This window comes from Sorex araneus, chromosome 1 (assembly GCF_027595985.1).
Source record: "Sorex araneus isolate mSorAra2 chromosome 1, mSorAra2.pri, whole genome shotgun sequence".
Classification (NCBI taxonomy): Eukaryota; Metazoa; Chordata; class Mammalia; order Eulipotyphla; family Soricidae; genus Sorex; species Sorex araneus.
In genome coordinates this window covers 301,429,594-301,456,830 of record NC_073302.1, presented here as the reverse complement: position 1 = coordinate 301,456,830, position 27,237 = coordinate 301,429,594, and the positions used below count along the sequence as shown (strand labels likewise).

Sequence of the window (27,237 nt, the reverse complement as noted above, 5' to 3'; positions counted from 1 at the left end):
AGGTTCTTCCATGCGGGCGGGATACTCTCTGTAGCTTGCCAGGCTCTCCAAGAGGCATGTGTATTTATTTCCCTCTATGATGACGTGTGGTTCAGTAATATGTTCACTCATGCTTGAGGCTCAGCCTGAGCGTGTGGAAAGCGGCCTGGAGCATGGTGGGGGTGGGGTCGTAGAGGTCGGCTGCCGGGGTTGGGTTCCTTGAAATTTTAAGTAATGAAAATTTATTTTCATTACTTAAATTTATTTTTATTTATTTATTTATTTATTTTGCTTTTTGGGTCACACCTGGCGATGCACAGGGATTACTCCTGGCTCTGCACTCAGGAATCACTCCTGGCAGTGCCCAGGGGACCATATGGGATGCTGGGAATCGAACCCGGGTCGGCCACGTGCAAGGCAAATGTCCTACCCGCTGTGCTATTGCTCCAGCCCCTTAAATTTATTTTGTTTGTGTTATTTTTTCCCCACTATTTTATTTTCATTCAAGTCATCTATTTTGTGCATTGTAGTCAATATGTCTTATTTATTTTATTTCATTTCACTTATTCTCTTCCATTTATATAATTTTGTCATTTAATTATGCTATTTTATTTTATTATTTTGGGGGGATTTTGGTTTTGGGGTCACACCTGCCAGTGCTTGGGACTTATTCCTGGTTTTGTATTCAGAAATCACTCCTGGTGGTGCTCCAGGGACCATATGGGATGCCAGGGATCAAACCTGGCTTGGCCACATGCAAGGCAACTGCCCTTCCTATTGTCCTATCACTCCAACCTCCTATTTATTTTTAAGTCCAGAGTTTAGGGGATCAAACCCAGCCTCACTGATGTGAACCAGAAGCTCTACCCCTCAGCCCCAGTCGAACAGTGGCAGGTAGGGCCCTTGCATGGCACAGAGCTGACTGGGTTTGGTTCCTGGTACTTCATGTGGTCCTCACGCACCACCAGGAGTGACCCTGAGCATCCCAGGGTGGCTTAAACCCCCCCAACACCCTCCACATTTTTTTTTCTTCTTGGGTCACACCCAGCGATGCTCAGGGGTTACTCCTGGCTTTGCACTCAGGAATTACTCCTGGCGGTGCTTGGGGGACCATCACCCTCCACATTTTACTTCTTCCTAAGACTCTGTGTGGATTCTTCAAACATCAGGTGGAGGGTCAGAGAGATAGTACAGAAGTCAAGGTGCCTTTTAAAAATTTTCTTTTGGCTTTTTGGCTTTTTGGGTCACACCCAGCGATGCTCAAGGGTTCCTCCTGGCTCTGCACTCAGGAATTACTCCTGAAGATGCTCAGGGGACCCTATGGGATGCTGGGAATTGAACTCGGGTCAACTGCGTGCAAGGCAAGCTCCCTCCCTACTGTCCTATCACTCTGGCCCCTCAGGTGCCCTTCTTGCATTGGGCTGACCCCAGTTAGATCCAGGGCATCTGCATATGGTCCTTTGAACAGCGCAGGTGAGCCCAGCCCCACCCCTACCACCCCCCAAAAAAAAGAGAAAAAAAACCCTCTGTGGGTGTGTGTTGGCTCGTTGTGCTGTAATCAAAGCTCTGAGCTGCAAAAGCACCGCCTGTAGGGGGGCAGATAAGTAGCCCCAAGCCCCTTCCCAGTGCTGCGAATCGGCTTCCAGGCCTCCCGTGAGCCCCTGGACCGCAGGGCCGCCCCCGCTGCTCTCTGGGCGCGGCGCGCCCCCGCGTGGCCTTTCCCTGTCATTGCCACTGAGTGAAGCCGCCGGCTGAGACCCGCCACCAAAACCCAGTGAAACGCGGAGCCTGGGAGAAGGCGCCTTTCCGCCAGGAGCGGCAGCGGGCCAGGCAGCGCCCCCAAAAGGACAGTGCCGGGAAGACGGGAGGACACCGGCGGCGAAGGAGGAAGGTCGGCTTCATATCACTGTGCCCACCTAGCCTGGGACTGGGCCCCTGTGCTGGAACTTCTTGTGGCCTTCGTGGTCACACAGTTCCTCTGGCCCCTGCTTCTGTGGCACACGGGTCATCCCTGACACGCCCTGGGGTTTCTTTCCCCGAAACCATCATGCATGGACAGTATCATTAGTCGAAAATGCATTTCATACACAATGCTACTGAACTTCACAGCTCAGCCAGCCCACCACCGCATACTCAGAATTCCGTGACCACGAGCACAGAACCAGGCAGGCCACGTGCATATGGCTGAGGTGGCCACAGGGTGGACAAGCTCAGGGAACGGGGCTGGGGGCCAGCGGGCTGTAAGGGATCTGGCTGACAGCCTCCGCAGGTGCTGGTGTGGCTGTGGGTACAAAGGGCAGAGCCAGGCTCACAGGGAGAGCTGCTTGCCAACGTGTCGCCCTCACCCCCCCCCCCCGGCCGTGAGTCCTCAGTGGACCCGCTAGAACGTGTGATGGGAATAGCAGCAAAGGCGTGAGAAACTCAGTCCCATGGGCCGGAGAGACAGAGCAGCAGGGAGGGCGTCAGCCTTGCCCAGGACTCACCTTGGTTCCTTTTCTGGCACCCATGGGGTCCCCAGAGCACCTCCAGGGGTGATCCCGGAGCAGAGCCAGACCCCGAGCACCACTGAGTGAGGCCCCCAAACAAAAACAAACGCAGAATCTGGACACATACAGACTTGACATCACCGGGCTGTTCTCCTTCTGCACCCATGTGGGCCGGGAATGGGGACGGGGGGCTGGGGGGCGCTGTTTAGCATTCTGACTTCTATTTTTGCAGGAAAGCAACTGTTTCTGTATTCCCAAGCCCGCTGCTCCTCTGTGGACATGGGTGCCCACCCAGTCAGGGCAAACATCCCTGCTCCCTCTTTCCCAACCTCCTCACAGGTACAGCCAGGGAGGGACTGATGGAGTTGAGGTCCCCTCCCCCGCTGTGGGCTCTGTTCCACCTCCAAGAGGCAGAGTCTGTGGCACAGCTGCTGACCTGGGTCTCCTTGGATCAGGAACCACCAGGCCTGACCTTTGAGCTTCTGCAGACAGAGCAGTTACAAAGCCCCGTGGGGTGGCTGTGTTGGGGCTCCCCCAACCCCTGTGATGCTCTTGGCGTCCCACGGGGACCCCCTAAACTCCAGGACTCAGGAGCCTGCTTTGAGCAGAGGTGGAGTCTTCTCTTCCCAGGTGAGTAAATGAGGCATCGGCGTGACACTGTCCTCCGAGGAGTGAGAGAACACGGACGCACACAAAGGACACGGGGCTTCAGGAGAAGCCCTGAGGTCCCACCCTGGACACTTCCGGCTCAGACTTCCAGCCTCCCAGAGGGCGAGAGAGAAATACCCTGTCGCCACTAACCCATGAGTGTGCTGGTGTCCTCTGATGCTCGGCAAGTTTCTTCAGGTTTTCAGCCACTTCATCGACTTACTGTCTGGCTAGTTCCAACCTGCACTGGAAACCCACGACATTTCTGGGGTGGCAGCTGGAATGAAGACACAGGAACCAGCCCCGTGCGCGTCCTCCTGGAACACCACTGCTGCCCTTGATGTCACTGGATGTGAGCCTAACCCCCTTCTTCTTCTTCTTCTTCTTTTTTTTTTTTTTTTTTTTTTGCTTTTTGGGTCACACCCAGTGATGCACAGGGGTTACTCCTGGCTCTGCACTTAGGAATCACTCCTGGTGGTGCTTGGGGGACTGTATGGGATGCTGGGAATCGAATCCAGGTCGGCCATGTGCAAGGCAAATGCTGTACCCGTTGTGCTATTGCTCCAGCCCCGCCTAACCCCCTTCTTATTGTGACCTTGTGTAGCATCACACGCGCCCTGAATCTGTATCCCCAGTGGCCCCCAGAATGCCCTTCCCTGCGGCACTCAGAGGCCACACAGGAGAATCTGAAGGACCTGCCAGAGCGATAGCACAGCGGGGAGGGCGCTTGCCCTGCATGCGGCTGACCCAGGTTCAATTCCCGGCGTCCCATATGGTTCTCAATCCCAGCCAGGGGTAATTCCTGAGTGCAGAGCCAGGAGCAAGCCCTGAGTATATCTGAGTGTGGCACCCACCCCAAAGAGAAACAAAACAAAAAAGCATTTGAAGGAAAAGCTTCTACTAGAGGGCGGCCAACACGCACCCAAGTCCTGACAGCATCAGGTGATCTTGTGGTGGCGACACGGTCCCCACTCTAAGTCAATGGTACGTCCAGGGCCCGGCTGGGGAGCAGTGGGAGCCTGGGCTGGCCCCGGAGCTGCTGCAGGAGAATCTTCGCGGCTGTTTCTGTGGTTGGGAGTGTCGCCGAGGGCTCGGGAGACCAGGCCAGCCGAGCCGGCGCTTGACGAGGGGAGCTGGGATCTGTGTTCAGGGATACCTAGGAAGGAGAGAAGCCATGAGCTCAGAGCCCCACAGGAAGCGCTCCCACCAAAACCTCCTCGTGACGGGAAGCAGGGATGGTCAGATCAGACTTCCCACCAGCTGCCGCCCACTTCTCATGCTACTGAGTCTTGGCCTCCAGCAACTGCGAACCCCGTTCCTGGGGTTCCAAAATGCTTTCACAACCAGCTTCTCCCCTAAGCCTCAAGAACAGGGGTTCCCAAGCAAAAAATAGTGTGAAACGTGGGTTCCGGAGAGGAGGTGTGGCGGGGGTGGTTGGAGAGAGCTGCCATGTGGTTCTGGGGACTGAGCATGCAAGGCACGTGCTCTGCGGCTGCATCCATCCCCCAGTTGTCCCAGCGAGGCCCTCCAGGCAGCCGTGGCTGGGAGCGTTCATGCACGCCCCTCTCCTCTCTCTCCATGCACGCATGCACGGGCTGGGACCCTCCAGGCAGCTGGGGCTGGGAGCATCCCTGCAGGCCCCAATCCCAGCTCTCCCTGCATGCACGCACACACTGCCGGCTGGCACTGCAGCCCAGACTCACAGCGAGAAACAGCTTTTCCTTGACATCTGCACGTGAGCAGGAAAGAGGAGCGGAGGGAGAGGAGAGAGCAGGAGAGAGAAGTAAGAGCCGCTGGGCTAGCAGCGGAGGAGAGGGAGAGAGAGGGGAGCTTTTGCCTTCACTCAGACCTGGGCCCACACTAGGCCAGAACGTCTGGGTAGGGCCCCGGAGGCACAGCCTTCCCTGACGACGTCCCCACCGGCCCCTGATCCACGCTTAGCTCGTTTCTTCCTGCGGCACGCGCGCGAACGCAACACGCGGGGCGTGGAGTCTGTGGCAACCCCCTATTCCTGCTCTCCCTGATGCAGACAGCAGCTTAAGGCGCTGACCCTAACCTAGCTTCACTCTCCCACCAGGGGTCGCCCTAAAGCACAGAGCTGGGCGTGGCTCTAAAGCACCCTGGGGGCGGCCCCAACCCCGCGACAAACAAGGAGCAGAACTTGGCTCTGCTGGTGGCCTCACCTCCCGCCTCTTCATCGCTTCTAAACGCCTCACTGCTGCACAGAGGCACCTGGCAGACACGATCCCGGCTGCCGCCTTCCTTCCCAACAGCGTGTGCCCTGGGTGGGGACCTGGGCTGGGGCAGCTTGTGGGCCCAGTGTCTTGCCAGCCTGGCATGGCGTTTGCTGATGGTTTGCGGGAGGGTGGAAGAGGCCAGACTGGGGTGAAGCAGAGTAAAGGAAGCACCCGAGAGGCCCCGCAGAGAAGCCGCCCTGGACTGAGCCATGGGGTGCACTTGTGCAGCGGGCACCAGCCCAGGTGTGCAGTGGGCTCTAACCCAGGTATGGGGCGGGCACCAGCCCAGGTGTGCAGTGAGTGGGCTCTAACCCGGATATGAGGCGGGCACCAGCCCAGGTGTGCAGTGAGTGGGCTCTAACCCAGGTATGGGGCGGGCACCAGCCCAGGTGTGCAGTGAGTGGGCTCTAACCCGGATATGGGGCGGGCACCAGCCCAGGTGTGCAGTGAGTGGGCTCTAACCCAGGTATGGGGCGGGCACCAGCCCAGGTGTGCAGTGAGTGGGCTCTAACCCGGATATGGGGCGGGCAGCAGCCCAGGTGTGCAGTGAGTGGGCTCTAACCCAGGTATGGGGCGGGGCAGGCACCAGCCCAGGTGTGCAGTGATTTCTTTTTCTGATTTGGTGCCATACCTGGCAATACTCGGGGGTTACTCCTGACTCTGCACATCACTCTGGGCAGTGCTCGGGGGGCCATAGGGGGATCGAGCTCAGGTCGGCCGTGTGCAAGGCAAACGCCCTCTCCACTGAGCTATTGCTCCGGGGCCCAGAAATGCAGTGGGTTCCCGCGGGTGATGAGTTCTAACCCAGACTGCGGTGAGTGGTCCCAATCCCCATGTGCTCTAACCCAGACGAGGTCCCGGATGCCCCTTGGGAGGCTGCCTGTGCCCCTCCGGGCCCCAGGGACAGGAAGGCGAGTTTGATGCGATCCTCTGACCACCTGTGAGGAACCCCACCTCCACAGCCTGAGGCCCACACGCCCAGGCAGGAGCCTACAAGCTGCTGTTTTGACTGGGGCTGGTCCCAAGTATCCCCCCTCCCTCGAGGTAACTGTCACTCATCTCTGCAGACTGCTCTGGGCTCCCGCCCCTTCAGCTGCCCCCTGAAAACAGGGGCTACAAGGGCCTCTTCGTGAAAGGCTTGAATGTTCACCAGCAGAGGAAAAAAGATGAAAGGGGGTGGGGGGCAGTACAGAAGGGGGTGAACTCTGGGCTGGGCTGCTGTGGTCATTCCACAGAGGGCAATCATGGCTGAGAATCCCAGAGTGGGAAGTTTCTGCTGCAAACACTCAAACAGTTGCAGTTCCTGCACCAGCATGCAGCGGGATCAAGAGGGGCCCGGGAGCTGGGGATACTATCCATGGCAGGGACAGTCCATCTGCCCAGCCGTCCCCCTAGAACAGGGCCTCAAGGGGCCACCGCGTGTCCTGACACTCACATTCTCCCCAAGTCTTGGCTTTCATCTGCTCCCACCTGGCAGTGCAGGGAGCCTCCCTTGGTCACCCCCTTTGCAGAGGGCGCCCCGTTTCCTCCACGCTGCCCGCTCTGGTGAGAGTCAAGTCAGGGAGGGAGACAGCCCCGCCGTGCACAGGAAACCACTGCTGGCCCTTGGTTTCTCTTTCAGTAACTTGGGGTGTCAGCCTCAGCAGAGGCTGAGCAACTGCAGGGATGGCCCCGAGACCGACGTCGCGCCCCACAGCCTCCCAAGGAGTGAGTCCCGGGGTGGGCGCGGGCCTCAGGCTCACCAGGGCGAGGGGGTGGGGGAGGAGCCCGGGGACAAGGTCCTGCTCTGTGTGCCTGAGACCCCGGTTCCCACAAAAGACAGGGGAAGTGCCAGGGAGACAGGACGGAGGTTGAGGTGCTGGCCTTGCACGCAGCTGGCCCTTCGTGGATTCCCAGCACTGCCTGGGTCCTGCAAGACCCTTCAGGAGGGATCCCTGAGCACAGCCAGGAGTAATTCCTGAGCACAGATCCAGGAGTGAGCCCCGAGCACAGTGAGGAGTGATCCCTGAGCACAAAGCCACGAGAGAGCCCTAAGCACAGCCAGGAGTCAGCCCTGAGCACAGAGCCATGAGTCAGCCCTGAGGAGAACAGGAGTGAGCCCTGAGCACTGCCCAGTGTGATATGACAACAGAAATAAACCCACTCACAAATGAGCGTCAGCAGAAAGGCTGTTTCCAAAATGTCCCTGTGCAGACCCGGGCTGCTTGCTCCACTTGTGGGGAGATATGTGTGGATGGACGCTACGCATGTGCATGCGTGCCTTCACGTCGTACATGCTAAAACTCCAGTCATGGGGCTGGCACTCCACTACTGTGTACAGTGGCAAGGACACTTGCCTTGTGAACGGCTGGCCTGGGTTCCATCCCTGGCCCCCCAAAAGTGATTCCTGAGCACAGAGCCAGGAGCAAGCCCTGAGCACCACTGGGTGTGCCCTCCCCACCCCCCCAAAAAAAAATCCTTAAAACCCAGTAGTGACAGGGACTACGATTTCTCAAACTAGGATACCGAGAACCAAGAGTGCCGCTCAAGCCCCAGACACACGCTTCTCTCCTGCCGGCTCCAGCGAGAAGCCCGGGCGGGCGCAGGGCCCAGGGGCCACCTGATCAGTGATTCCGGGCCAGGCCCAGGATTGGCGCTGCTCAGCCCTGCCTTGGTGGGAAGGGGGAGTACCTGGGCCACACCTGGCGCAGCTGAAGATGGTGCGGGGCTGGGGAGGGGGAGGACATGTAGTGTGGGGGCGCTGCCCCCTGCCTCCTGCCATGCCCCCTAAGCCCTGGCCCACCCCCCTGCCCTGGGTGTGACCCTTTCCGGGGGTGGGGCGGGACGGGTGGGTGGCGAGATCGACCCTTGCAGTGTCCAGGGCTTTCCTCCCTTAGGGATCAATACTAAGCGCAGCCGGGAGGTCAGTGGGTGGACGGGTGCTCGGAGCCCAGAGGCCACCGTGGGTGCAGGGGGGGCGCAGGGAGCATGAGAGGGCCCAGGAAGGTGCAGGGCGCATAGAGGGGTGCAGGAGGATGCAGGGGGGCACAGAGGGGTGAGGGGTGCAGGGGGCACAGGAGACCCAGGCCCAGGCCGCCAGACATCACATGTAGGTCCCACAGAGCCCGGCAGGAGAGGACAGTGTGCGTCCACTTTGCACTTTCATTTCCCACAGCTGTGACTTTAGACATCGGTGCCCTGGGGCGGGGGATGGGGTGGGGGGCCGAGGGGGTGTGGTTGGGGACAGAGGGGAACCGGCTCAACTGGAGCCGCGGGAGTAAAAGCAAGCAGGGAAGCAAGCGAGCGCCCCCTGCTGGTAGCCCTGGCAACCCTCACCCTCAGCCGCCGCCGCCGCCCCAGGCCTCAGGTGACCACTGACCGCGAGGGCAGTCTGACCAGTGACCACTTCTGGTCCCCACAACAAGAAACCAAAAATGATTGTTTTGGTCACACCTGGAGGCGCTCAGGGGCCACGAGAGAGCTTGGCGGTGCTTGGGAGACCATATGTGGTGCTGCGGGTGGGAACTGAGGTCAGCACCATAGTGTATAGGGTGGGAGACAGGCTCCCTGACCCATGTACTAGCTCACCACCTGACTTGTTAAAATTAAAGAAAAAAAATTATGTGTGTGTTTCACATCTCCACACAAGTGAGGGAAACCTCTGAAATCCCATTCAGAGGATGCCTGCTACCCGTCATGCTTATTTATTTATTTGCTTATTTTGGGGGGTCACACCTGGTGATGCACAGGGGTTACTCCTGGCTCTGAACTCAGGAATTACCCCTGGTGGTGCTCAGGGGACCATATGGGGTGCTGGGAATCGAACCTGGGTCGGCCATGTGCAAGGCAAATGCCCTACCCGCTGTGCTATTGCTCCAGCCCCCCGCGATGCTTTTTTTTTTGGGGGGGGTCACACCTGGTGATACACAGGGGTTACTCCTGGCTCTGCGCTCAGGAATTACTCCTGGAGGTGCTCAGGGGACCATATGGGATGCTGGAAATCGAACTTGGGTCGGCCGCGTGCAAGGCAAACGCCCTATCCGCTGTGCTATTGCTCCAGCCCCCCGAGATGCTTATTTTTAATTGCTTTGCGGTCCGTGGAATTTTATAATCATGGAGTACGGGGCGCTGCTGGGTGTTTAGACACTCTCGATGGGCAAATCTTTGCCACTGTAAAGTATCCAGGATCTGATAGGCGCCATTCCCATCCTTCTCTGTGAGTCACACGAGGAGGTGGCAGAGGTGAGTGACGCCACTGTTAGCCCGCAGCCCTTGACCTGAAAGTCGGGGGGGGGGAGGGGAAGGGATCCTGGAAAGCCTCTGCCTGCTAAACAACGACAAACATGACCAGAGCCTCGGTGTTGGAAACAACCCCCTCCCCCCGCCCCGGGATGCTCTGAGAAAGATTGGAGTCTGCTGGGACAATGAGAAGGAGGAGAGGGTCTCGGTGTGGCCAGCGCCCCCCCGCCCCTACCCCCCCCACCCCTGCAGGCCTTATGCACGATGCTTCCTGGCCGCCAGCCCTCCCACTCGCCCAGCTCTTACTCCCCAAGTATCAATTGCCCTTTGGGGCGGGTAGGGGGAGAGGAACTCCCCCCCCAATGTTCAAATCACTACCCTCCTGCCCCAAAGGCCTTTCATTCTGGCCTCTAGAGACAGTTCCCCTAAATTCAGCTTCTCAAACTGTTTCTCTCTCCCAAGCACTTTTCACCCAAAACCATTTTTAAGCGGCTCCAGGTATATAAAATATAAAGCAGGAATACAAACTGCACATTTACTGGTCATAAATCAGAAAGAAACTTACCCTGAAACTGGGTTGGGAAGAGTACAGGGGCTAAGGGGCAAACGAGTCTGACCCCTGTTGGATTCTCGGGGGGGTCCCACACATCCTGCTGGAAGTGACCCCTGAGCACTGAACCAGGAGTAACCTCTGAGCACCGCCAGGTGTGGCCAGAGATACCCCTACCATGCAAGGCCCTAATTCTCATCTGTGCACCTGTTTGTGTAGTTGCTTCTGAAACCTTCCCAAAGACAGCGGTCTCAAGATTCTAGAACTCTCTATGAAATGAGTCCACAGTCTCCTCCACTGCAGCTGCGGTTGTCAGGGTGGCCCATTGTCGCCTGGGTCCCCTGTGGCCTCTCCTCCATCTCTGTCCCGAGTGGCAAGACCTTCCTAGTGGCCTCTTGCCTCTGAGTGTGACACCCTGCTCACCCAGTGCAGAGGGGCTGGCCAATCACAGCCTAGGGGCCCTGCCAGCCAGGCTTCTCCCCTCCCCTCCCTGGCGGGAGAGCACGGCAGGATTGGGGGGCCTAGTGCTCCATGCTCAGTGCTCTCGGAGAAGCCTGTTGTTCAGTGACTTAGAAACTCTCTGCCTTAGTACATCGGCCCTGGTCTCCCTCACAGCTCTAATACGTGCCACTTTTGGGGGCTGCGGGTGCATTTGGCGCCATACCTGACAATGCTCAGAGGCTACTCCTGGCTCTGTGCTCAGGGATCATTCCTGGTGGTGCTCAGGAGATGCTATGTGGTGTCGGGGATTGAAACAGGATCGGCTGCGTGCAAGGCAAGTGCCTTATCCTGGGACTATCTCTGGGGCTCCAAATTACTATTTCCTTTGTTTTGGGGGCCACACACATGGCAGGGCACAGGGGGGGGGGTCCCTGGCTTTGTGCTGTCGTGTGGGAGTGGGGATCTCCCGGCCAGGCTGGACCCCGAGGCCTCCTGCGTGCAAAGTCTGAATGCCACTTTTTATGTTTGTATTTTCATGTGAGCCAGGGCAGAAAGTGCGTGACACATAGTGAGTGCCAGAGCCCGGGGGCGGCTTCTGATTAGCCTTTTTGATTTGTTTAACTCTGAGGCCATTTGTAAGTATGCACGGCCCTCCCCGCTCACTGGCCTTCAAGCTCCCTGTCCACCCAGACCCACTGGCTACTTCCAGGGCGCCAGGTAGGACAGCCGGGAGGGCCTGTGACGTTCGCCTCATGCCATTATTCTGCACAATTAAGTTTGCACCGACAATTTTACTGCGTGGCTTTAAAATCCGCAGATGGCTGCCATCAGCACATCCTACCCCCTGGGCTCGCCCCCCACGGGCCCACTGCTCTCTTTAAAAACGTTCATTTTGTCCCTCATTTTCTCTCTGAACATAACACTTGAAAATGCATTTAAACAGAAAGTAACAGGGCTTTAACGGGGGGCTATAAAAGTGATTTATTTAAGAGCATATTCTTATTCCTCTCCCGAATGGCATCTGTTTTATATGAATTTTCCTGGTGTGTGGAGCCTAAACTTCTTTCAAGATCTTTATGTGTAATCAGAACTTTTTATTCCATCCTCATTCCCTTTTACCTTGCTCTCGGGACCCGTACGGCACCCCCTCACTGGAATCGACGGGAGGGGTGGGTGCAGAGAAGCACCCCTGGGAAATTCTGCTAAGAAACGGGAATGTTCCTTGTCCCCAAGAGTGGCTTTGGCAGATAGTCAATTAGGTCTTTTTTAATCAGGGAAGGATAGGGTCTTAATTCTTTTTTTTTTTTTTTAAGTCACTTGAGATGCACTTTAATAATCCTGTTTTCCTGGCAGCCGCAGGAAAGGTGGGGGAAGCCTGGTCTTCTATTTGGGTCAATGGATCCTACATTCCAAAGAGAAGTCATTTTCTGCACCCTCACACCCCCACCTGCCCCATGGGACTCCCTGTGGAATACAGACCTGTAACGATGCTCCTTTTCACTGTTTTCAGAGCGGATTCATTCACACACATTCATGAACTTTTCTTAACCAAAGAAAATGAGCTGAGATGAAATCAAGGGCATTCTCAAGGTTGCAAACTGAGTGATTTCAACCATGATGATCCTGGTATATATATGTATATATATTTTTTGGCTTTTTGGGTCACATCCAGCAATGCACAGGGGTTACTCCTTGCTCTGCACTCAGGAATTAATCCTGGTGGTGCTCAGGAGACCATATGAGATGCTGGGAATCGAACCTGGGTTGGCCACATGCAAGGCAAATGCTCTACCCACTGTACTATCATTCCAGACCCTGATCCTGGTATATTAAAAAAAAAAAACAAAACAAGCCCAACTTTGAGATAGGCTCTTTGGTGGAGCATCTTTAGCATCTTTAGTAAGTCATACTCACCAGTGATTGTGCTTTCCTTAACTTAGCTCTGTCCTGCAGTTTATTTTTCTTATCGCATGACTGCTGGCTGGAATCTGGGGTCATTTCGTGCCTTTTCCTTCTCCTGTAAAGTAAAAAAAGCACAGCGAAGATGACAAATGGTTGTCAGACATCTTGACTGCTTTGCAGAGCTATTGGTCCCTGGGGTCTTGTTCCTGTGATGATGGAAATGGTTGCCTTCTCTCATCTGGGAAATAAGTGAATGTCCGTGAATAGAGACATGGAGGGTCGCCACATTGGCACCACGCAGAAGGGAAAGCGACAGATCGGTACCCACAGTGACTGTATAACCTCCATAATAGACTCTTTCATAAAGAAAGAGAGTGGGGTCGGGGCTGGAGCGATAGCACAGCAGGTAGGGTGTTTGCCTTGCAGGCGGCCGACCGGGGTTCGATTCCCAGCATCCCATATGGTCCCCTGAGCACCGCCAGGGGTGATTCCTGAGTGCAGAGCCAGGAGTAACCCCTGTGCATCGCTGGGTGTGACCCAAAAAGAAAAAAGAAATAGAGTGGGGTCAAGGCGTGTATTGTGTAACTCAGAAAGGAGTCTTTGAGTGTGCATTAGCTGATCTCTTTCAAGGTGGGAAAAGTTACACCCAGAGATTTGGCACCATGGTCATCCCTCAGCAAGTTCTTATGTGATCAAATCAAAACTGAGGAGCACAATGGCAGAGCGGGAGCAGAAGCTAGATTTCTCCAGACACATCTAAAGATATTTGGCTTTGGAATCCTCTCCATCCATTCCAGCTCCCCCCCCCCCCCCCCCCGCCTCAGTGCAGTTAGAAAAGAAAGTGAAGTGTGGGGGTGGGGGAATCCCTAAAATTGAAAAGCAGAGTCAAGCAAATGATGTTGTCTACAGTCAAGCAAATGATGGTGGTTTACCATACCCAGAGAGATTATGGGTGGGGCTTAACCACCATCATTTGCTTGGATATTCTCAGGATGACAAACGCTGAGGACAGGACACAGGTAAAGAAATGAAATGTGGGACTGCCTGCATCATCTGGTGTCTGTAGTCATGTTAGTATTTGCTTCTTTTTTTTTCTTTTTGGGTCACACCTGGCGATGCACAGGGGTTACTCCTGGTTCTGCACTCAGGAATTACTCCTGGCGGTGCTCAGGGGACCATATGGGATGCTGGGACTCAAACCCAGGTCAACCACGTGCAAGGCAAACACCCTACTTGCTGTGCTATCACTCCAGCCCCCAGTATTTGCTTCTTACCGTCATATTTCTTTCTTTCTTTCTTTTGGCTTTTTGGGTCACACCTGGTGATGCTCAGGGGTTACTCCTGGCTCATGTACTCAGGAATTACTCCTGGTGGTGCTCAGGGAACCATATGGGATACTGGGACTCAAACCCAGGTCAGCCACGTGCAAGGCAAACACCCTACCTGCTGTGCTATCGCTCCATCCCCTCTTTCTCTCTCTCTTCCTCTCTCTCTTTCTTCCTCTCTCTCTTTCTTTCTCTTTCCCCTCCCTCGTTTTATTTTTTTTATCACACCCAGCGGTGCTCTGAGCTTACTCCTGGCCCTGCACTAAGGAATCACTCCTGGTGGGCTCAGGGGAACATTTGGGATGCCAGGGATTGAACCCAGGACAGCTGTGTGAAAGGCAAGTAACCTACCCACGGTACTAACTCTCCAGCCCCCTTACAGTGATGTTTCTTGGGATAAAGCCAACACTGTTTCAACATCCACCTCAGAAGATAAAGACTTCTGCTTCCACAACCACACGACCATCATTGTATCTTAGAAGAGCATCATAGAAATCGTCATTCTGGGCTGAAGCGATAGTACAGCGAGTAGGGTGTTTGCCTTGCACGCAGCCAACCTGGGTTCAATCCCTGGCATCCCACATGGCCCCCCGAACACCACCAGGAGTAATTCCTGAGGACAGAGCCAGGAGTAACCCCTAAGCATTGCTGGGTGTAATTTAAAAAAAAATAGTTATTGTGTTGTTACGAGAGGGGAAACCAGAAAGAGGGACTTGTTTTATCTCTGCTTTTATAGTTGCCTCGAACTCCCTAAGGTGAAGAATCCAGACAGATTCATCAGAGACTCTCCAACTTCACAAGGGTATAATCCCCGCTGTGGCCACCAGCGGCCACAGTAGATGCACAGATGTCTGTCCTCGAGGCTGGTTCCCAGAAGAGGGGTCTTTGGGTCACAATGTGAGACCAGGGTTGACATGTCAAAGCTCAGCTCAGTCCCAGTACAACCCAGCTCTACGCACCAACAGGTGTGGCCTGATGGTCTCCGGGCACCCCCTGGGGAGTCCCTAATGGGGTAGCTAAAAGTGCTCCAATGTCCTCAGCACCACCGGGGAGACCCCCTCCAAAAAGTAGATACAATCTATATATTTTTGTGATTGTTTTCATGAGAGGTCATCAAGATTTATAAGCTATGTGGCATTCTCTATTTTGTTTTTATGTGGTATGGATTAGCAATTCTGAAATTACTTTCATGATGTATAAGTGAGTATCTCCTGCACACATTATATATGAAAGACAATATTGGGGGGCACCACCCCAGCTTCAGGAGCTGTCCCTGGCGTGGCACAGAGAAGCACAAGGCACCAGGCATTGAACCCAGGGCTCTCACACGTCAAGCCGGACTGAAATTTGAGGTGTTAAAAATACTAAAAGCAGCTGTCATGTTAACTCATTCCAGCTACAAAATGCAAACAAATCCCAATTAACCCCGCAGATTTACTAAAAACGGTTCATTTACTTTTCAATTTGTTTTGCATGTATCGAAAGCATTTGCATATTTCCCAAGCTCTATTTTCATCTTTCCGTATCTTGAAGGGCCAAGAGCAAAGCGGGGGAGGGGTGGGGGCTGCCTACCCTGGCCAGGCTTGCTCAGGGGGGTCACAGTTGTCCAGGTAGTTGAAGCGGATGATATCCGTGGGGTGCTTGTCGGAGGATCGCCATGGGGGCTGCGTCCCCTCCCGGGGCACGTTCTTTTTTCTCAAAGAAGAGAACCAGAAGGTGGAGGAAAGGGATGCCTTTTCTTCTGGAGGACTGTGTGTAACTGGCTGGATGTCGGCGATCTCAAAACTGTCTTTTGGAGGAGTCTAAAGAAGAAAAGGGATATCGTTCTCAAAACACTGTCATAGGGCTGGAGCTATAGTCCAGTGGGGAGGGCATTTGCCTTGCCTGCAGCCGACCCGGGTTTAATCCCCAGCATCCCATTTGGTCCCCCAAGCACTGCCAGGAGTAATTCCTGAGCACAGAGCCAGGAGTAACCCCTGAGCATCGCTGGTGTGACTCAAAAAGCAACAAAGCAAAACATAACAAAAACACTGTTATAGTAAGGGTGGCGAAACCAAGAGAATCACTGAACTCCATTCCAGGCGCTGCAAAAGCAACAGAGCTGTAAGAAAGTCAAGCAAAAGGGCAGGAGAAAGGACTTGCTTTCTCCATCCCATGCAAAAAGTGTCCTCACTCCGAGGAGAAAGTGCCAGTGGGATAAACCAATTCGTTTGTGCCTGACTGTTTCAGGGATAACATATGGGCTCAGAGCTGGTATCCAGGGCTATGACGTCAAGGACCCCTCCCATTCTGTCACTTCTTTTGCCATTGTGTGGTCTGACCACAACTGCAGTTTATTTATTTATTTATTTATTTATTGCTTTTTGGGTCACACCTGGCGATGCACAGGGGTTACTCCTGGCTCTGCACTCAGGAATCACTCCTGGAGGTGCTCAAAAAACCATATGGGATTCTGGGAATCGAACCCTGGTCAGCTGCGTGCAAGGCAAACGCCCTACCCACTGTGCTATCGCTCCAGCTCAACTGCAGTTTATTTATTCCTAAAAATTTTCAGTCCCACTCACCACCACTCCCAGCCCCACACGAAGGTACTTGAGAAATAATTACCTATAACTCACAGAGACAATTTCAAGTTACATAGATATGATTGGTCATCAGATGTCAAGTGGGTCCAAAGAATACTTTTGCTTTCATTTTCCAAATAGAAATTCTCTTCTGTGTGTGTGTGTGTGTGTGAAATTCATAAGACTTGCATATGAATTTAGCCTGGGGGAAGTGGTATTGGTATGTTGAGAAGCCATTAAAGGCTTAATTTTGTTCTTTAGGAGATTAGGGAAGCTTTGCTGGGTAAATTGGTTTGCTTGAATTCTGAAAATTAAGAAATTCCCCAGTCCCACCTCCAAGCAGAATCAGCTTCTTGTTCTTGTTCCACTGCCCTTTGTTTAGATTTCTGTTACAGGATGCATTTGGTACCCAGAGCGCAAGAACAAATTTCTCTATTTCCTGGGTCTCTAGGCTGATGTGCTAAAAAGTAGGGCTAGAATAATTCTATTCTTAGCACCCAGGATACAATAGTACTTAATACACAGTGCTTAAATAATGATTGTTGTCTGCAGATCAGGAAGATATTTTATATATTTGTATCACTGACAGCTCATTATTGGTTAAGTGTGTGATATTTGGATTTCATTTAGATTATAAAACCCATTTCTCTGAGCTTCTATCAAATCAGAAGCTGGGAAAGACAAGATAAATACTACCAGAAATAATCAAAATAATAAAGAAAAATTACAGAACCCGAAAGTGCCACCATAAAAGTTAGGTATGATACATAAATAAACATCATGAATTCTTAAAAATGTACAAAATGTTTGGGGCTAGGAAGATAGAATAGTGGGTAGGGCGCTTGCCTTGCACATGGCTGACCTGGGTTCAATCCCCGGCACCCCAGATTGTCCCTCCAACACTGCCAAGAGTGATACCTGAGCACAGAGCCAGGAGTAAGTTCTTAGCACTGCCAGGCGAGGCCCCTGGCAAAAAGTACAAAATGCTTGACACTTTAGCAAAATAGGGAATGGTGAAAGTGATGATGACACTTCTTATGAAGTAGACACATTTTGTTCACTTTACCTGGAGTTTTTGAGCCTGTTTCAAATTACGAGTTGATACTGAATGTTTTGGTAAATGCTCTGTGCAAATTTGACTGTTCCTACATTGTTCTCTTTTATTCTGTGAATTCCATCCATTGCTTTTAGAATAAAGTGACGCCAACCCGTGCCACCCACAGATCCAGCCACATGGGCATCACCCCACTTATCTTATTCTTCCCCCCCACACACATTACGGGATTTAATTGACGAATATTTAAAATGAATTTTTAAGTCTATGTGCATGAGTGATATTGATGTGTCTTTTTATTGGGTTTTCTTGTAAAATCTTCATCTGGATTTGCTATAAAGTTAATGAGTTGGAAAGTAAGTGTTCTCTGTTCTTCTGATTTTCTAAAAAAGAGTTTGTGCAGAATTGATTGCTTCCTGAAATATGCTATGGATTTCACCAATGAAGTTATTTGGGGGTGTGAGACTTGTAGGGACATCTAAACTGTAAGTACTGCTTTGGGCTGAGAGATAGCTGAAGGGTTGGGGCTCAGGCTTTGCCGGGCAGGAGGCCTGGATTCCATCTCCAGCATAGCTTGGCTCCCCAAGGCTCCCCACCAGCAGTGAGCCACTGGGTATGGCCCCCAAACCAAAATAATAATAATAATAATAATAATAATAAATTGAGAATTCCTTTTTTTTTCTTTTTTGGGTCACACCCAGTGATGCTCAGGGGTTACTCCTGGCTCATGCACTCAGGAATTACTCCTGGTAGGGCTTGGTGGACTATATGGGATGCTGGGAATTGAACTTGGGTTGGCCGCGTGCGAGGCAAACACCCTACCTGCTGTACTATTGGTCCGGCCCCGAATTCCTCTTTAGCACTGATGGAACTCTGTCTAAGTGTCTAAGTGAGACAGGTGTTTGGAAGTTTTTCTAGAGCATGTCGGCGGGAGGGAGCGGGCACCAAGGGGAGTGTGGTGTCGGGGTGGGGGGGGGGACTAGAGGGGCAGTGACTGGGCTCTGCTGAGGCCCCAGCTGGGAATCTGAGTTTTTCAAAGATTGTCCCTTTCACCCAGATAGATTTGCTGCCCGTAGTGGCCAGGAGCTGCTCACAGTCCCTCCTAATTCACCTTCTGCGGGGTCTCGTGTCTGGAAGTAGCTGTGTTTCCTTCCCTTTCCCTGGAAGACTGAAGCTGGAAACACAGTTGGACTTATCTTTCCAAAATACAGCATAAGACCACCGACCTTTCTGCACTTGCTTGTCCCCTTTCAGTCCTTGGATCTCAGCTCCTTATTTTCCTTTCTTTCATTTACTTTGGGTTGTACTTACTTTTCCTTTTCCAGATGAAGGTGATTTTTGTAATTTTTGTAATCATGGTTGGTTTTTTTTTTTTCTTTTTGGGTCACACCCGGCGATGCTCAGGGGTTAGTCCTGGCTCTGCCCTCAGGAATTACTCCTGGCAGTGCTCGGGAGACCATATGGGATGGTGGAAATCAAACCCAGGTTGGCCGAGTGTAAGGCAAATGCCCTACCTGCTGTACTATTGCTCCAGCCCCGTGTTTTTTTTTTTTTTTTTGCTTTTTGGGTCACACCCAGCAATGCACAGGGGTTACTCCTGGCTCATACACTCAGGAATCACTCCTGGTGGTGCTCAGGGGACCATATGGGATGCTGGGAATCGAACCCGGGTCGGCCGCATGCAAGGCAAACGCCCTACCCACTGTGCTATCGCTCCAGCCCCCCCCTTTTTTTTTTTTTTTTTTTTTTTTTGCTTTTTGGGTCACACCCAGCGATGCTCAGGGGTTACTCCTGGCTTTGCACTCAGGAACTACTCCTGGCGGTGCTTGGGGGACCATATGGGATGCCGGGGATCGAACCCAGGTCGGCCGCGTGCAAGGCAAACGCCCTACCCGCTGTGCTATCGCTCCGGCCCCACCCCCCCCTTTTTTTTAAGAGTAGGAATGTAGAGGCTGGAGCGATAGCGCAGCGGGTAGGGTGTTCGCCTTGCACATGGCCGACCCGGGTTTGAGTCCTCTGCCCCTCTCGGAAAGCCCGGCAAGTTACCGAGAATATCCCGCCCACACGGCAGAGCCTGGCAAGCTCTTCGTGGCATATTCGATACGCCAAAAACAGTAACAACAAATCTCACAATAGAGATGTTACTGGTGCCCGCTCGAGCAAATCAATGACAGTGACAGTGATGTTTTATTATTTTTGAGCACACACAGCATTGCTCACCATTTACTCCTGCCTCTGTGCTCTGTGATCACTCCTGGCAGGGTTCAGGGCTTATTCCCGCTTCTGTGCTCTGAGATGATTCCGGGGTCATGTGCAAGGCAAGTACCTTAACCCTTGTATATCTCTCCGACTCCACAACCACCTTTAAGAAGCCAGGAGCTAGGTCCACATGAGAGACAGGGATGGGGGTGGGCAGTGAGAGTATGGGGCTCCGTCTGCCTCTGCCCGTGGCCTGTGATTGCGGCGCCTCCAAGGGAATCACAAGACCTCAATGGTGTGGTGCTCACAGTGACTCACATAGCCAGTGAGTGGCCTCACTAGCTTTTTGTGACTTTATTAACCTGAACATTTGATTTATTTTTATTTTTATTTTTATTTTTATTTATTTATTTATTTATTTTTTTGCTTTTTGGGTCACACCCAGCGATGCTCAGGGGTTACTCCTGGCTCTGCACTCAGGAATTACTCCTGGCGGTGCTTGGGGGACCATATGGGATGCCGGGGATCGAACCCGGGTCGGCCGCATGCAAGGCAAACGCCCTACCCGCTGTGCTATCGCTCCGGCCCCTGAACATTTGATTTAGAGCAATTTCTTTCTTTATTTTCCTTCTTCTTCTTCTTCTTCTTCTTCTTTTTTTTTTTTTTTTTTTTTTTTGCTTTTTGGTTCACACCAGGCGATGCACAGGGGTTATTCCTGGTTCATGCACTCAGGAATTACTCCTGGCAGTGCTCGGGGAACCATATGGGATGCTGGGAATTGAACCCAGGTCGGCCACGTGCAAGGCAAACACCCTACCCGCTGTGCTATCACTCCAGCCCCTTTTTTCCTTCTGTTTTTCCTCCTTCCTTCTTTCCTTCCTTCCTTCCTTCCTTCCTTCCTTCCTTCCTTCCTTCCTTCCTTCCTTCCTTGCTTTCTTTTGTCTTTTTGGTTGCTTTCTTTTGTCTTTTTGGGTCATACCTGGCAATGCTCAGGGGTTACTCCTGACTCTGCACTCAGGAATTATTCCTGGCTGTGCTCAGCGGACTATATGGGATGCTGGGGATCGAACTCAGGTCGGTCACATGCAAGGCAAACGCCCTACCCGCTGTGCTATAACTCCAGTCCCTAGACATATTTCTTTAACAGAAAATTAAGTTGACCATAACAAAGTTCTCCTGACAGAAATTAAATACTAAGCAAATGAGTGGCAGCTTTTTTGGAATCAAAATGAGGCGTTCGTATTTTTTTGGGGGGGTCACACCGCTGGTTGTCAGAGGTTCCCCACAGCCTGATGCTTGGGGATCACTCCCAAAGGTGCTCATGGGATCACGTGGTCCTGGGGAAGAACACGGGCCTTCCGCACGCAAAGAGTGCGTTCCAGCCCACTCAGAGAACTTTCCAGCCGTTGGTCATTACTTTATTTGTTTGGTTTTTGTTTGTTTGTTTGGAGCCACACCCAGCAGCGCTCAGGGGTTATTCCTGGCTCTGCACTCAGGAATTGCTCCCAGTGAGACTCAGGAACCATATGGGATTTCTGGAATTGAACCCGGGGTCAGCTGTGTGTAAGGCAAGCACCTTACCTGCTACTCTCACTCTCTCTCTCTCTCTGGCCCCTGTTTTCATTATTTTTTTTTTCTTTTTGGGTCACACCCAGCGATGCTCAGGGGTTACTCCTGGCTTTGCACTCAGGAATTACTCCTGGCGGTGCTTGGGGGACCATATGGGATGCCGGGGATCGAACCCGGGTCGGCCGCGTGCAAGGCAAACGCCCTACCCGCTGTGCTATCGCTCCGGCCCCTGTTTTCATTATTTTAAAATGCAGTCACATGAAAATATTTAGTGGAAGAAGAGTATTTTTCAGGGTTCATACCCAGTGATACTCAGGGGTTACTCCCAGCTCTGTGCTCAGTGGTCACTCCTGGGGGTGCTGGGAGACCACGTGATGCCAGGGATCAAACCAGGGTTAGCACATGCAGGTTAAGTGCCGCAAACCTTGTCCTACCTCTCCACCCTAGGAAGAAGTCCGTTATAAAAAAAAGGCACTGAAATCAGTTTCCTGCCGAACACTCAGGACTTCTTTCATCCTGTGACTTCATCACTCTTCGCGTCTGTGCTCCCAAAAAGAATGTCTCAATGTCTCTCTTGTCTGCACTTCAGGAAGAAGTCAATTCAGGAAGTCATAACTGAGAATCTTTAAAATGACTTTCCCTAGGAACTGGAGACATCATACAGGGCTAAGGGACTTGGTTTGCCCCCACAGATCTGGTTCGATCCCCAGCACCCTCATGTAATCCCCCAGGACCCACCAGGAGTGATCCCTGAACAACTCCAGGTATGTCCCCCCCACCAAATGTAGTATGTTGTTTAAAAAATGAAAATAACCTTGTAAAAGTGACTGTAGGTGAACATCATTTTTAAAAGAAATCCTCATGAAACAAACCTACTTCTGAAGTCAGAAAGACCAGTTTTATCATTGTAGCATAACATTAATTATGCAGAGTTTACGGCAATATTAAATGTAGATGGATTCTGCTTTAAGGTAATAAAACTAAACCTAAATGAGCAGACATGGAGTTGACTATTCATATTTCAAAAGGATTCTTCAATTGTAAAAACGTTTACTGCTGCCTTTTTATAGAATATGATGCCCCTGTGGTTTTAAAAATCATTTTAAAATTTCATTTACACATAATTTCTCAGGAACTCATCTATTCTACAGGATCACGCACAACTCTGCAAGTATATGGACTGTGTTGGAAAGAAACAGCTCATAAAAATTTCCAATAAGTTATCTAATTAACTGTGACGGTAAGAATGGGCCACTACGTGACTGGTTATAACACAAAGAAAGCAACCAGAAAAAATATTCTTGCATTATTTACTTTTTAATAATTATATGTACGTGCTTTACTTTGCTTAAGTTTCTTGCTTGAAAAGGAACTTTAGGGGCTGGATAGGAAGTTTGCCTTGAATGCAGACCCCCTGGGTTTGATTCCCCAGCATTCCACAGGGTCCCCCAAACCCTGCCACAAGTAATCACTGGGTACAGAGCCAGGAATCAGCCCTGAGCATCACAGGATGTGCCCCCACCACCAAAAAAAAACTTTAGGCACCGCAGATAGGGAGCTTGCCTTGCATGCCTAAGCCTTTGGTTCTATTCCTGGAACCCCATGTGGTCCCCCAAGCCCTGGTAGCAATGATCCCTGAGAGCAGACCCAGGAGGAAGCTCTGAGCACCACCAGATGCGGCCAAGAAACATACAAACAAACAAACAAACAAAAGAATTCTAATGTGCTGGTATGCCTTTTCCTAATAACTAAATTATTGAGAAACTTTTCTTTATAACTTACATAAAAAAAAAACTCAACTCCTCAGCTCAGTTGGAAGAATATAGAAAACTGAATTTAATCGGGTCAAATTCGGTGACCAGAGATAACACACAAGGCACATGGGCCTGCGAGTCTGGTATCAGCATCAGAGATGCAGGAAGTGAGGCGGAGTTGGGGGGCCTTTTCCTCACTCGGCGGGAAGAGTGTCAGAGGGAGGCTCTCAGAGGAAGCTCCCTTGGGAAGTGCTCTCAGATCTTAGAGAAGGAGGATGTTGACGTCCTAGTGTCTTTCTCCCTCAGCATCACTGGGCTGTCTGGTCTGAGCTGTGTAGCTCAAGTTCAGATGTGAGCCAGCTGTGAGCAGTCCCTGGCTTACCTTCGGCTTGGTCACGTGCAGCTCTTCCACCCTCTGGATATAGAGCTTCTTCCATACGCCCTGCTCGAAGGGCGTCGGGCAGAAATCGATGCACCAGTTGAACCGCAAGCACTTGAGCATCCACAGTTGGTCCAGCTCCGTTAAATTCTTCCAGTGCCAGCTCACCTGCGAGGACAATGGCGTCTGAATGGATGCAGACCACCTGCCCACTGTGCTAGAGGCTCTAGGCGGCCCTCTCACACTGGAGAGAATGAACAATGTTTTGGTAGGTTCTGAGTGCACGGTGCTTGGGGTTTGCTCCCAGCAGTGTTTGGGGGACCCTGCGATGCTAGAGATCAAACCTGGGCCTCTTGCATTCAGAGTCTGTGCTCTGCCCATTGGGCCATCTCTCCAGCCCCTGTTAGGCCTCTTTCTAGAAAATCTGCACTTACGCTGCTAGCCTTTCTGGCTTGGCATGCCTGCACTCTGCAGTGTAGGATCCCTCTTATTGCTGCACAATCCGAGACCGCAGGCATTGCCGCAGCCACTTCCGGCCCCTGAGCCCATCCCCCCAACAGGTTTGCGCTGAGGGTATCCCATACGCCGAGTTAGATACAAAGGGGACAGGGCTGATTCGGGCGCCCCCATTTCTCCCACAGAGGCCTTCCTCCGGCCGATACCAGCCGTTTCCGGCTTCCCACCTGTGCGCAGCGGCAGAGGGTCCGGGGGTCCAGGAAGGAGAAGATGCGCAGGGACAGCACGCGGGGCAGCCGGGTGGTGAAGTCCAGCGCCTCGGCGGGGATGCGCGCCTGCAGCCTCCGGCAGCAGAACTTCTGCTGCGACAGCGAGCAGCGGTCCAGCAGGCCGGCCAGGACTCTCCTCCGCTGAGCGTCCGTCCACTTGTCAAACTGGAAAGACAGAGGTGACCAGCCGCAGGGCGGGCCGCAGGGTCCACATGGGGGTGGGTCCCTTCCTCCTGACCCAGCAAAGGCTGAGCTGGGCCTCCACTGTCCTTCCCCGCCACATGCCCCAGGCGAGTGCCCTGGGCCCTGGGCCTCAGCAAACTGCCAATGACGCTGGCCCTTCCAGAACGGAGGAAGTGCTGGCGGAAGAAATGCAGCTTCAAGACAAGGCCATGGGGACAGAGCGGTAGGACAGCGGGGAGGGCATTTGCCTGTCATGCAGCCAACCTGGATACGATCCCTGGCATCCCATATGGTCCCTCAAGAACAGCTAAGGAGTGATCCCTGAACACAGAGCCAGGAGTAACCCCTAATCATTGCCACATGTAGCCCCCCAAACAAATAGTGTGGGCGGGATATTCTCGGTAGCTTGCCAGGCTCTCTGAGAGGGATGGAGGAATCGAACCTGGGTCGGCTGTATGCAAGGCAAATGCCCTACCCGCTGTACTGTCGCTCCAGTCCAAACAAATTAATAATAATAATAATAATAATAACAATAATAATAATCACTGTCACTGTTGCTCATCGATTTGTTCGAGCGGCACCAGTAACATCTCTCATTGTGAGACTTATTGTTACTGTTTTTGGCATATCGAATACGCTATGGGGAGCTTGCCAGGCTCTGCCGTGTGGGCAGGATACTCTTGGTAGCTTGCCGGGCTCTCCGAGAGGGGCAGAGGAATCGAACATGGGTCGCCCACGTGAAAGGCGAATGCCCTACCACTGTGCTATTGCTCCAGCCCAATGATAATAATAATAACAATAATAATAAAGACAAGGCCCCTGGCCGCCCCTCTCTTTCAGCTAGTTTCTCTCTGAGCTCACCAGCAAACCTTCTGAGACAGGAAAACCCCCACGTATGGGCCAAAGTCTCACGAGGTGTGAGGATGGATGGGGCTGAGAGGAAGTGGCAGCAGCTACGGGAAGTGGAGACGAGGACAAGGAGGCGGGGTGGGAAGGAATTAGCCACCATCCACCACCCAGACTGCCCAGCTGATGCTCTGACTACAGCCGGACTGTGTTCCCCGGAGAGAACGCTCCGTATGCCCCATGTGTTCCTGTGTCTCAAATGGGAAGGGACTTCATGGGGCCCTGAACTGTGGGGACACCTTGGCTGGTCTCTCCGCTTTCGTCCCTCACCCCTTAGAGAAGAGGGGGACGTTTGGGCTGTACAGGGCACTCACAACACATCCTGGTCCTCCAGGTGCCTTCCAAACAGCTGGCTGCCTTATGTCTTAATATCACGGTTTCCAAGAACCTATCCATGCTGAGAACTGACTGCACTCGGACATTGTGAGTGACTGCATGGCACATGGGTTTCCTGTGTTACTCCAGATGGTCAGGATGCTATTAGGAGCGTTAGTGGTCAGAAAACACACCGGTCTGGCTTGCTCTTCCAGGCCCTGTTCCCTCTTGAACACACGGGTCTTGCTTGTTTTTCTCCGCATTTCTCTGCTTGCCTATTTCCACTCTGGAGAAACATGTTCTCTTCCAAGCATGCTAATCCCTCTCTCACCCCCACATCTTTTTAAATAGATTTCAATTAAACCTACCTTGCTTCACGAAAAAGAAAGAACATATGCAACAAACTGACTAAAAACATGTATATTGCCAAAAAAAAAAAAAAGCATTTTTGTAAGCCTGTTGGACAAGCCAGCTTTAGTGTAGTGAGGTCATGCATTTCTCTAATTGGTAATTCTAATTCTTGACTATAAGGTTTCATAATTCTAAACTCTACTCAGTGACCCACAATTGCACTTTGGAGACTAATCCGAGGGGGTGGGGAGAGTAAGGAGGAGGAATCCTAAAAAGAAGGGCCAGGCCAGGGGCTCAGCTCAGGGTGAGGTCCACACAAGGCACCCGGCACTCCACTGGTCCCCCTTAGCGTCACTGGGAGTGGCCTTCCAAGTTTTTCTTTTAAAAATTAGAGCTGGTGGGGCTGGAGTGATAGCACAGCGGGTAGGGCGTTTGCCTTGCACGTGGCCGACCCGGGGTTCAAATCCCAGCATCCCATATGGTCCCCTGAGCACCGCCAGGGGTGATTCCTGAGTGCATGAGCCAGGAGTGACCCCTGTGCATTGCTGGGTGTGACCCAAAAAGCAAAAAAAAAAAAAATTAGAGCTGGAGTTGGGGGGTGGCAGGAGGAAAACTGGGGACATTGGTGGTGGGAAATGTGCACTGGTGGAGGGATGGGTGTTGGAACACTGCATGACTGAAACCCGATCATGAAGAACGTGTAACTGTGTATCTCATGGTGATGCAATAAAAAATAAAAACAATTAGGGCCAGAGAGAAAGTACATGGGTTAACACGCTTGTCCTGTACTCTCAACAGTTCAAGCTCCGACACTGAATGTGGTTCCCTCAGCACTGTCAGGAAAGACTGCTGAGCACAGAGCCAGGAGTAAGCCCTGAGCACTGCTGGATATGGCTCAAAAACCAAAACCAAAACTAAACAAATCAAATCAAACAAACCAACACACAGGACTGGAGAGCTAGCTCAATGGGCTAAGGGCAGGATTTGCATCAGGGGTCTCAGATTTGACCCCCAGCACCACCTGGTCCCCAGGCATCAATAGGCTGGACCTCTCCAAGCATAGCGCCAAGAGCAGCCATTGAGCACTGCTGGGTATGACCCCAACTAAAAGAATATAATAAGGAACAAAGACACTAATTCTCTAACCACTAGCGAATAAACTGTGTTTGTTTGCAACAAACCCTCTTATTTCCTAGTCACATGGCTACACAACCTATATGTTGACCTCCTGCCAAAGGTGCTATTGCTCTGGCAGGGGTGACAGATGGATGACGATGGTTCGGAGAAGCCCAATGGGAATGGCCAGGACCATCAACTCCTAGACCAGGCAGCTCGTGGAGTTGTGGACTTGGAGGAGCCCTGTGGTTTGAACTTGCTGGGAATTTGGGGACCTCACACTGCAGTTACCTCTCTAGCAGCTAGAGAGAGAGAGAGAGAGAGAGAGAGAGAGAG

General features: G+C 52.3%; 1 protein-coding gene across 2 annotated transcripts in view; it reads right to left on the bottom strand.

The window, feature by feature from the left end:
• Window positions 1–349: 349 nt before the first annotated feature.
• FBXO16 (F-box protein 16) overlaps window positions 350–27,237 on the bottom strand; it is a 38,486-nt gene continuing 11,598 nt past the window's right edge. Inside the window, exons 4-9 of one of the 2 annotated variants that reach the window (XM_055121769.1) lie at window positions 23,989–24,195; window positions 23,309–23,473; window positions 15,359–15,588; window positions 12,474–12,576; window positions 4,817–4,842; window positions 350–4,269 (exon numbers count right to left, since the gene is read on the bottom strand). In XM_055121769.1, coding sequence (XP_054977744.1) covers window positions 4,260–4,269; window positions 4,817–4,842; window positions 12,474–12,576; window positions 15,359–15,588; window positions 23,309–23,473; window positions 23,989–24,195 — 741 coding nt within the window. In that variant the 3' untranslated portion in view covers window positions 350–4,259. The remainder of the gene's footprint in view (window positions 4,270–4,816; window positions 4,843–12,473; window positions 12,577–15,358; window positions 15,589–23,308; window positions 23,474–23,988; window positions 24,196–27,237) is intronic. The other variant, XM_055121764.1, reaches the window with a different exon arrangement.